This window comes from Marmota marmota, unplaced genomic scaffold (genome assembly GCF_001458135.2).
Source record: "Marmota marmota marmota unplaced genomic scaffold, marMar, whole genome shotgun sequence".
In the NCBI taxonomy this organism is placed as follows: domain Eukaryota; kingdom Metazoa; phylum Chordata; class Mammalia; order Rodentia; family Sciuridae; genus Marmota; species Marmota marmota.
Window position 1 is genome coordinate 7991874 of NW_025999900.1, and position 11833 is coordinate 8003706.

Here is an 11833-nt window from a genome sequence, read left to right on the forward strand (position 1 = left end):
CCCCGCCCCTTGTTGAGTGTTAGTGGCTACATATCAGGGAGAACATCTGACCTTTGGTTTTTTTGGGGATTTGGGATAAGCACAATACTATGCATTCATTCAACATATACTAAGCTTCTATAACATTGCAAGAATTGTGCTAGGGTCTAGAGATTAAAGATGAATGACACATGGCTCTGTCCTTTAAAATTCACAGAAAAGCACAAGTAATAATACTGATTAGCACAAGTACCTCCTTTCTGAGAAGCAATCACTGAGTACTGGGAAGGATTAGAGATATCCTTCCCAGTACTCAGCTGGAGGTAAAAACATAGTCATTTAACAATTAATAATGGTAAATGCAGTGGCTAATACATGCAACATGAATGCCACAGACCATAACTACTTTATAGAAGTAGTGAACCGAGAAATCCTTTCCCCACCTAAGGCTAAGTTTTGTTCATTAGATACTTAACCGTTGGGTCCTAGGGACACAGTGAGTAAAGGAAGAATATGTAATAGGGAGGTCTAGCAAGGAAGTTCTCCCTTATGGGTTATCACTTGACCTCAGTAACTAGGAACTGAACAGTTAAAGAAAAAAGGAAAAATTCTCCTCTGTTTGTTTGTATGTTTGGGAGTAATACAAGGGGAGAAGGGAGGCTGCATGGAGAAAGAACAGACTGCTTAAGGAGTTCTGATTTTATCCAGTAAAGTAGGTCATACATTCATTCCAAAACAAAATTATTTTTTTCTTAGAACATCTCATATTATAAGTTTTGGACATGGATGCAAATTAAACAAAGATCATAAGAAGTTGCTAAAGCTCCTGCATAGGGCAATAGTAAAAATTATGTTTAAGGATACTGCTATTAGAAACAGGCAAGTCAGGCATGGTGGTGCACACCTGTAATCTGGGCAGCTTGGAAGGCTGAGGCAGGAGGATCTAGAATTCAAGACTAGCCTCAACAACTTAGTGAGGCCCAAAACAACTTAGTGAGACCTTGTCATAAAATAAAAAATAAAAAGGACTGAGAATGTGGCTTCAGTTAAGTGCCCCTGGATTTAATCCCCAGTACCCTCCTAAACAAACAAACAAACAGGCAAGTTAAAGAGAGGGTGCTGGGGCTGGGGATGTGGCTCAAGCAGTAATGCTCTCCCCTAGCATGCACGGGGCGCTGGGTTAGATCCTTAGCACCACATAAAAATAAAATAAAAGATGTTGTGTCCACCAAAATCTGAAAAATAAATATTAAAAAATTCTCTCTCTCTCTTCTCTCTAAAAGAGAGAGAGAGAGAGAGCTGTTGCCTTATGCAAAGTCTGATATGGATGTAACATGCTGTGGCAGCTTTGTGAATGGCAAAGAATGACCAGGCACTAACAGAACAAGGCTGGTTACAGCAGAGGGAGAGACAGAAGAATTACCCAGGACTGAGACTTCAGCCAGAATGATTAAAAAGTGATGATAACATTAATAAAAACAAGTTAAAAAAGGAATACAGTGTTAGGGAGAAAACACGGCCTTTTTTTTTTTTTTTTGTGTGTGTGTGTGTGTGTGTGTTGCTAAGGATTGAACTCAGGTCCTTATGCATGCAAGGCAAGTACTCTACCAACTGAGCTATATCCCCAGAGCCAAAACAAGGCTTTTATTAAGGGTTTCAGTGGATAGGATGCTTGCATGAGTATTGTATGACTATGTATGGTAAAGATGAGTGAGTGGGAGAAGAAAGAAAGAAAAGAGTAGCTAACTAGAAGGCATATCTTTTGACTAGAGCTCATCATTCTGAAAATCAAACTTCACTGAGCCCAGACTTGCAATTTTCTAACCATCTAAACTGCTGGCTCCGGTTGGGGATGTGGCTCAAGTGGTAGTGCACTTGCCTGGCGTGCATGAGGCACTGGGTTCTATCCTCAGCACCACATAAAAATAAAATAAAAATATTGTGTTCACCTAAAAAAACTAAAAAAAAAAAAAAAAATGCTGGCCTCTCCTCTCTTTCCTCCCCTTCTTTTGTCCCTTTAAGCTAGCTCCCTAAAGAAATGATTATATTGTTACAACCACTAGAATCACAGGGAAGAATGTAATAACACACGTGAAGCAATAGTGGCCTTCAATTTTTTTTTAACAATATGATAGGATCAACGCATTAATACTACATGTATATAGGTGAATACATTTGTATATAAGTATACAACCATGAAAACACTAGCCAGACCAAGATATGACTACCTAGGTCAATACTCTAGGGATTGGGTAACCACTACAATAACTTCTCTAACTGTTTCTAAATGTTACACAAATTGAACTTACAATATAGATCTGTTTGATCAGTATCTGGCTTTTTTCATTCTACATTATGACTATGAGATTCATCCATGTCAATGTGTGTATCTATAATTAATTCATTTTTATGTCTGTGTAGCATTTTATTGTATGGCTATTCCACAGTTTATTTACTCATTTTCCTTTAAATGACATTTAATTTGTTTCTAGCTTTTGGCTATTATGAAAAAAGCAGCTGAAATATTCTTGTGTATGACTTTGATGCAAATATGTGTACACTTCTCTTAGGTATTCCTAAGGGTGAAATTGCTGAGTGAAATGTTTAGCTTTTGTAGAGATGACACTAGCTTTTCCTAATTTAGACTCACCTACAATGTATGAGAGCTTCATTTGTTCCACACTCTTTTCAATACTATTCATCTTTTTTAAGTTTTATCTATCTGGGCATATAGTGATAACTCATTATGGTTTTAATTTTCAATTACCTCATAAATAACAAAGTTGAGTACCTTTCAAGCACTTATTAGCTATATGGATATCTTGTTTGGTGAAGCACCTGTTCAACATTTCTGCTCTTTTAAAAAACTGAATTTAGGGGCTAGGGATGTAGCTTAGTGCAGAGCACTTGCTTAGTATGTGTGTGTAAGACCTGGTGTTCTATCCCCAGCACTGAAAAACAAAACAAAACAAAAAAAAAACCTGAGGTTTTTGTCTTTGGTTTATAGTTCTTTATATACTCTGGATAGCAATTTTGTTCAACATATGTATTACAAATGTTATTATCCTTAGCTTATCTATTAACAAACGAAGTCTGACAAACAGAAGTTCTTAATTTTAATGTAATCCAACTTATCAATTTTTTTCTTTCATATATAGTGCTTTGGGGATCTTTTTAAAAAAATTTTAAGAAATCTGTCCATTCTAATGGTTCTACATTATGAAAAGAAGAAGGTCAAGATCAGGAAAAATCTTCATTCCTTAAAGTTTAAACAAATGTCAAAGCATAAGGCACCTTTTCCAGCCTTTGATGTTGAACCTTGAGCTCCATTTTCCCACAATAGCATGAGCAATCTTCAAATGCAATATGGCAGAGATTGTCCGGCTTGTATAGAAGGCAAAGATTTACATTTAATATGATCTCTACAGAAGCAGGATTGACATAGGCGCTAAAGAGAGAAAGAGATCTCTTTTTTTTTTTTGAGAGAGAGAGAGAGAGAATTTATTTATTTATTTTTTTAGTTTTTCGGCAGACACAACATCTTTGTTTGTACGTGGTGCTGAGGATCGAACCCGGGCCGCACGCATGCCAGGCGAGCGCGCTACCGCTTGAGCCACATCCCCAGCCCAGAAAGAGATCTCTTTAACCTAGAGATCTCCAAAGGCAGACAAGGTCCTAAGAACAATTTCTTTTGAAAATGTGAATTTGCACCTACTGTCCATTTTCTGTTATATCATGTATACAACACCTAAAAGCACCATCTTATAAAGTAAGTCTCTGTATGGATTCCTGGCTTGCCCTAGTTTTACTGAGTGGGAAAGAACCACTCTCTCTATTATCCTTGTCAAAGCAAGACACTGTTACCTGTCACAGAACTAACAGTTCCTGACAGATACTAAAAAGATCAGAAGGGTGGTGGGTGAGCAGACAGCTAAAACATGCAATGAAAAAGGTGAAATAAGCAAAGTGACAGCAGAGGGAATTCTGCTTTTTCCTGATTCTTTACTCATTAGAAGATCTCAGTTCTGAAAATTGTTCAAGGGCCACTGCAATAGTCTAAGCAAGACATAAGTGGGATGCTGGCAGCAACAAGGGACAACAGTTATAAAAAGATAACAGCAGATATAATCTAAATGAAGTAAATGAAACCTTGTTCAAATATTCAATATATTCTTATATATGTGACATTTTCTCTTATTCAGTCAATTATACTCATCACCTTTAAAATCCCTAAAACCGACCCTTCCAACTCCAATATCTATAGGGCCAGGCAAATAATGAAATGAGGGGTTTTATCTATATCAAGACATAAAGAAGTGGTGGGACCTGGACACATCATCAAATTTAAAGGACAGCCTGTGACTAAGTTTTGGCTGACTACTAACCATATGAGAACCAAGTCCGAGAATATGAGATCTTGTGACTTTTTCAAGAGATGTGAGAAACTGCCATTTTCTGTGTAATATGCCAATCTCTATTATATCATGTAGAACAAACAAAGACTGTGTGTGGGTTCAATCTAGCCTATGGGCAGCTAGTTTCCAACTTCTGTTCTAAGGTTTCACAGCAAAATAAGTAGTACATGCAGGTTTCCAGGATTAGAAAAGCAAGAATCTTGGAAAGCCAACATAAAGACAGAGGCTGGGCCAATGAGTCAGGGAAAAGGGGTTAATTTTTAGGGGCAGACAGTCTAAAGGAGTTGGAAAAGTCTATCAGAAAAATCTGACAGGAATTCTGGAAAAGTTCTACTGCAAGGAGGCATAGGTCAAGAAAAACTAGAATGTATAGGGACGCTATCTGATTTGGGGGGGGAAAGGGGAAAGTGGGGATATAGCTGTATATAAACACAAGTTATTTCACCTCTTTATGCCTTAATTTCCTTGTCATTAAAATAATAACAGAGTGCTGGGTACAGTGGCACAAGCCTATAATTACGGCAGCTCAGGAGGCTGAGGCAGGAGGATCGCAAATTCAAAGCCAGCTTAAGCAACTTGATGAGACCTTGTCTCAAAATAAAAAATGGGCTGGGGATGTGGCTCAGTGATTGACTGTCCCTGGTACAATCAATCAATAAGAACTTATTTCATATGGCTGTTGTAAGGATTAAATAAGGTGGCTATTCAGGTAACTGTCATTACCCCTGGCATGTGTAATGTTCAAAAAGTTAGCTATTATTTATGATTACAAGGCATTAAGAGGTAAAGTAGTTTATTAAGGATCATGTGGCTATTAAGACGTACTGCCTGGATCTATACCCATATGTGTGGCTTTGGATCCCATACTCTATAAGCCATTAAGTTCTTCTGTGTTCCCATACCTTGCTAGGCTAGTTTCTTAATCTGTACAATGAGGAAATCGGTGATAACTAAATTCTTTTCTACAACTGACATTTTATTCTTCTAGCTAGCTCTCTAATCAGCTTATTTCAGGGCAGCAGTTGAACATAAATGTCTCTGCTCACACATCTACAGGCTATCAAACTAAAGTAGAACATTATTGATTAGGCTTGAAATAGGCTACAGAAATCATTTTAAAATTGAATAATCCATAGGTTCAGCCAGAAAGGACTCAATATAAGGCTTACCTCATGGCTTCAAGGAGATTATATTCGTTTCCAGAAGGCCAACAGCCCTTCCAAGTAGGCCCTGAATTCACCCACCTACATGTCCATGCTATTATAAGCTGGAAGTCACTAATAAGGCTGGTAAGGAAACAAAATAGGCTCTAAACCTGAAATGGTCAGAACATCAAGCAACTCTTATCCTTTTGAGGTCAAGGGTCTCTATGAGAACCTGGACAAAGCTTTTGTTCCAAGGGAAAAAAAAATGCTGCATATGATTGCTCAAATAGGCACCTATAATTTCACCTGTAATTTTAAGAGGTTCACAAATACCCTAAAATCTCTCCCTATACTTTATCCCTAAAGTACACCTATCCTGTTCCAGGCTTGTCCTCCCACCCAAGGGACTCAGAACCGCCCCAAGATCTGGGATAGGGTTTCTAGGCAGCTGTGCTCAAGAGAAAAATTATCTACTGCAACTCAGCATAATTAATCCTATATGGAAAACACAAAGCGCCTTCTCTCCCTCCTCCATACCAACTTGCACTGAGGGAATCTGAACAGAAAAGATCTGTAATTTAATTCCCAAAATCCACTTTGTGAAATTAAGAAGTATTCTAAGAATATGTCATGCTCTTTTCTACCTGATGCCCAGAGAGCCTCACTGAATATTAGAAGGGTTAGAATAAACAGGCAAAAACATCCTAGTTCCCTTGGCACTGTGCTCCTCCTTTGATTAAAAAAAAAAAAAAAGAAATCAGTCAAGATTACCAAATAGCTTTATTAGGTGACTCTTTTCCCTCATGGACTTTGAAAATTATATGTTACCAAAGAAACCACAAAACCTCAACCATGAGCTAAAGAAGAAATCAAAACAAGAGGCTATAATTTCCCTCTAAAATGTTAGAAACACTTTCATTGTTGGTGAGGGTCTGGAGAAAACATAATCTCAAGTCAATGCAGCTTTGGTGGTGGGGGTATAGTTGACAATTTTTATCAAAAATATAAAAACACACTATTCTTGGGCTGGGGATGTAGCTCAGTTGGTACAGTGCTTGCCTTGCAAGCATAAGGCCTGGGATTCAGACCTCCACCAAAAAAACCCCCCAAAACAAAAAATACTATTCTGAATTCCTAAAGATATTTTGCAAAAGTAGGCCAAAACAGGTGTGCAAACATGTTCAACATAGCCTTGTTTATAGAGGCCCCAAATTGGAAACAAGTACTAGTTTTTAGGTATGTCACATTAATGGGACATCGCATAGCCATTAAAAGAATGAGCCAAATCTGTAAGTGCTGATAAGAAAAGATCTCCAGGACATGTTAATTGAAGGTTCGGAGGAGTTGAGAATAGTGGATATTACAGGCTCTTTCAGTTTCTTTTTCTTCTTTTTTAGTGGTATTGGAAATTAAACCCAGGGGCACTTTACCACTGAGCCACATCCCCAACCTTCATTTTTATTTTGAGACAGGGTCTCATTTAATTGCCTAGGCAGGCTTCAAACTTGTGATCCTTCTTCCTCAAGTCTCCTGAGTTGCTGGGATTATAGGCATGTGCCACCATGGCCAGCAGTCTAATTTTTTTAAAGTATACATATGCATGCTAATATCTGCATTAAATTATGTCCTGGAAAGACTCTTTTTTCACTGTTGTTACCTTTGGAGAGAATAAGTAATTAGAGACCTGGAAGTAGAAGAACCATCTTAATATACAAACATTCAAAAAGCATGTCAGGGTTCTTCTTTCTTTTTTGTTTACCTTTAAATACTTAAATAATTGTATGTATAAAACCCTAAATGTCAGTGTAAAACTAAATAATAATCATCACTTAGAAATTTTATTAAGAAAGGAGCCCTTTGTAAGTTTAACAAGGAAAGGGCCCATGCGATGCATAGCAATAAACTAGTGGAGGAGACTGGAAGAGAATCAAGAGGAGAATTAAGACACTCCTTCCCCCTCTTCTCTCAAGACACTGCTGATATCATGAATTACTCAAGCTTTCCACTGGAGATGAAATAGCTCAGTGCCCCACTCCTGTTGCCAGCTATTCATTGCAATTTTAAGTGAAGGAGATAGTACATTAGGAGAAAGTTGGCATAATCAGTCCAAACCCTGCCTTTTGTAGTGTGGATAAGGCAGAACAGTTGTTCCTAGAAAGTGTGAGTGGTAGAATACTCTGCTGATGAATATTAGAGATTGTCTTCCTTGAAGACAGCAGATCTCCATAAGCATACAGTGCAAAGGCACTACCATTACATGCACTGGAGAAACAAGAGTCAAGTGTATATACAACAGAAAGGCCTAGCAAAAGCTGTGCTGTCCTGTGGTACCTCAGGGAGCCCTGCTCAACACTAGGGACACTCCCTGCCTACACAGATCTGCTGTAATAGTTTCAACTCCCTTTGACTGCCTCATAGAGAGAATTAGGTAAGACGAAAATTCAAGGAAGATAATTCTCTATACTTAACTGCCCTTTCATCTGAGGCCCATAAAATATAAACTTACTTACTTTCCATTTCATTCATCTATATATTCTTTACTTTTATTTAATTATTTTTTAAATATTTATTTATTTATTTATTAGGTGTAGATGGACACAACACAATGCCTTTATTTTTATGTGGTGCTGAGAATCGAACCTGGGTCCCGCCTGTGCTAGGTGAGAGCTCTACTGCTGAGCCACAATCCCAGCCCCTATATATTTTTAAAATATTTATTTTTTAGTTGCAGTTAGACACAATATGTTTATTTTATTTATATGTGGTGCTGAGGATCGAACCCAGGGCCTTACATGTGCTAGGCAAGCGTCTACCACTGACCTACAGCCCCAGCCCCAGCCCCATCTTCTATAATATTGCTTTACAAAATAAAACTGCCTCCCCATAGGATTTCCAGAAAAGCTAGCTGTCTTTTATAAAGCAAGGTCAGCTTTATGTACAGGTCCCATAAAAGGTTATCCTTCCCTCATGGGATTTTCATGAAAGAACCTCCTACTCAACCCCATTTCCACATCTTTTAATGATGCTTGAAATTCACCCATTAGTGACTTATACCACTAGGTCAAGATTGTCCAAGGTGTGCTTATTTAATAATGAAATCAGAAGGCAAATATACTAGGTCCACAAAACTATAGTGCAGTGGCTCTTAAACTTTTGTGGTCACTGGTCCTTTTTGAGAAATTGATAAAGCAAACAAATTTCCTTCTCAGAAAAATACACTTACATTTATATAATTTGGGGGCTTACAATTTAGAGGAACTCCTTCCAGCCTGTGGTTAAGAACCCCTGGTTTAACAGCAGTGAGTTTGGCAAATCCCTCTCCCCGTGGAAGAGTTCCTGCACATGTAGGGAATGCCAGGTCTCAAGAAAAAAGGCAGGACTGAAGCTACTTGGGGAAGGAGGATCACAAGTTCAAGGCTAGCCTCAGCAACTTAGGGAGACCCTGCTTCGAAATAAAATAAGACTCCTGGTGTGGATGCATGCCTATAATCCCAGCAGCTCAGGAGGCTGGGGCAATTACTTCAAGTAATTGCCTAGAACTGACCCCATCCAGAATCCAGATTACAACTTATAACTCCTCATCAGCAATGTCTATGGATTTCTCATTTTGTTGGCTGCTTGGGAATAGGTTCTTTTGGCTTCAGAAACACCAGTGCATGTTAAGAGATGTCTAATTGAGACCAGCTGTCAAACAAGTTCACAACACTTGCTGGCTAATCACTTTACCTGAGAAATAAGGGAGGGGAAAGTGTGAATTAAGAGGGGCTCACCTCTGAGGTTTTCGGATATCCCAGAGTCCCACTCCTTCCTTTGAATTGGCTGTGGCCAATAACCTGGGCTCCACAGGGTTAAACATGACACTGTGAAAGGCTGATGGGTAGTTTGCCAGGCAGAAGGGCTCTGTGAAAAGAGAAATTATGATTGGTTCATTCTAGTCATCTTTGGGTCAATGGCAGTCAGATGAGTAAACGTATGAATCCAAGTAGGAGCATACTTTTGAATAATCCCCCCGAAGAACCAGAACCCCAACATAGTACACATCACCACAGATACCTTTCCTCAAATTCCCTCCTGAGTCCTTCAAACACTTCTTCATGCAGAAAATACAACAACAGTAATTTAAAAACATTTAACCAAATTTTAAGTCACAATACTTAGAAATCATACAGTACCTGAAAAGGGGAAGGTAAACTATTTTACAGTTAGTTAGTAAAACTGAATTCCACATGAGCTAAAAAAATTCATGATCAGTTTCTGGTACAATTATTACAACTTTAATCCAAATTTATTAGTCTAAAAAATAAAAGTTTTAAAACTGCAGTAGATTCAGTGAAGACAAAGCCAAACAGTGAAAAAAATTAAGATAGCGCAAAACAATAGTACAAGGTTGTTTTTTAAATTTTATTTTAATTTTTTTTATGGTTTGCAATGCCTAAATGGCTTAGTGTTTATTTTTATGATTTGACTTCCAGTATTAGAATGTGTGTCAAGAGGGTAGGTATTGGGGATTCAACCCAGGGCTTCATGACCACACACTCTCCACTGAGCTATAGCCCCAGTCCTTTTTTTATTTTATTTATTTATTCATTTATTTACCTTCCCCCCCAACCCAGTACTAGGGATTGAACACAGAAACATTCTACCAATAAGCTACATCTGCAGTCCTTTTTATTCTTTATTTTGAGACAGGGTCTTGCTAAGTTGCCCAGGACATTCTCAGACTTGAGATCCTCCTGCCTCAGCCTCCTGATTTGCTGGGATTATAGGCATGCATCCACACCAGGATTATGGGTATGTGCCACCATGTCCCACTAAAAATATTTTTTTAAAAAACTAATACTTGAACTTCTTTTGCATTCAGTCAGGTCCCAGTCAACTTCACCTACAACCCCTGTGTCCATCTGTATTAATTATCAGGCTCCAAGTGAGGAAGGAATCACTTTTATGGAACCTGTTAGAGTGAAAGACAGAAAGCACTTTTCAGTCTATGATTTCCAAATACATTACTACATAAGTCTCTGAGCAGGCGAAGTACTTGCAGTCATCAGGCAGTGCAAACAAAGGAAAATCTCATCTACTAATCACATAGAGATTGAGCTGTAAGTGCTTCTTGCTGTAACCTGACCTGCCTGACCCTAAGGACAAGCTTCTATGATAGCCTGAACCTCAATAACAAGCACAGCCCAGCATGTTACATGTTTGAAATATAGAAAAATAAAAAGACCTAGACCCAGCCAGACGAAGCAGGCAGGCTAGTAAACTCAGTGTACATAGGTGTTATCATTACACAGCCAAACTAAAGGGGAGAGGTGGGCATGACAGTGGCACTGGAGGAAAGGGCCTTTAAAGACAGAGAGAGAAATCCCTCTGTAGGAAATGAGCTAAGAAGATGCATTTCCTGAAGAACTTCAGAGAAAGTCATCAAAACAAGTTCTTCAATCACACATCAGAGACTGAAAGAGCACACTTGGGGGCATTCACAAGACAATTTCCATACAGAACATATTTGCCATCATTTTACAATCCTACATGCAGGTAAGGCAAGGTTCTGTGATTTTCTTCAACAAAAGAACAAGCCTGCAACTAAGTTTGCAAGAAAGTGTACAGCACCCCCGTTCTCTGTAAACAACTAAGGATCTATGCATGTCAGCACCACACATAGCTGGCCTTTGATGGTTACCCTCCACAATGAGGTGCCACATCTTCTGCTTCTTGGAGCCACTAACAGCCAAGTGCAAGGGTGCATGAAAATTCACAGGTGGGTGGAGATGAGCTGACAAAGATGCCCCACTTCTGACTACTTAGGGCAGTATGGGACCTCCAAAGACACTGTGCTGCCATGTGACTCACATTTTTTCTCCTTTAACAACATTCACACTCAAATACTCAGGTCACAGCAAAGAACTTGACATCAAACTGTACACACAATCCAGTAGTCTTTTGTCCGGTGACCCTACCTCCATGGGGAGACTCCCGGATGTCCCAAATGAGAACCCGACCATCATCTGAAGAGCTGGCAAAAATGTTGTCATTTACTGGGCTCACTGATAAGCCATATACTGCATCTTCATGAGCAAACACATCCAAGGTCTCGCTGCTGAGAAACAGAGAGCAAGAGAGAGGCACACAGGCACACACATACACACAAACATAGCACAGAGTCCCAGCTCTCTGGCACCTAGGGTGCAGTCTCTCTTCTTAGGAGAAAGTCAGCCTAGCTAAACCTAAAGGATACTGTATTTCCTAAAAGGTAAATGTTCAACTTTCAAATGAAAAAAAAAAAAAAAAAAAAAA

At 38.8% G+C, this 11833-nt stretch overlaps 1 protein-coding gene across 2 annotated transcripts in view; it reads right to left on the minus strand.

Annotated features, from left to right (window-relative positions):
• Nucleotides 1-11833, minus strand: part of Dcaf5 (DDB1 and CUL4 associated factor 5) — a 100606-nt gene that overhangs the window by 53705 nt on the left and 35068 nt on the right. For both annotated transcript variants that reach the window (XM_048798569.1, XM_015490507.2), the window contains 2 exons: nucleotides 11497-11636; nucleotides 9310-9439 (listed from right to left, as the gene is read on the minus strand). In XM_048798569.1, coding sequence (XP_048654526.1) covers nucleotides 9310-9439; nucleotides 11497-11636 — 270 coding nt within the window. The remainder of the gene's footprint in view (nucleotides 1-9309; nucleotides 9440-11496; nucleotides 11637-11833) is intronic.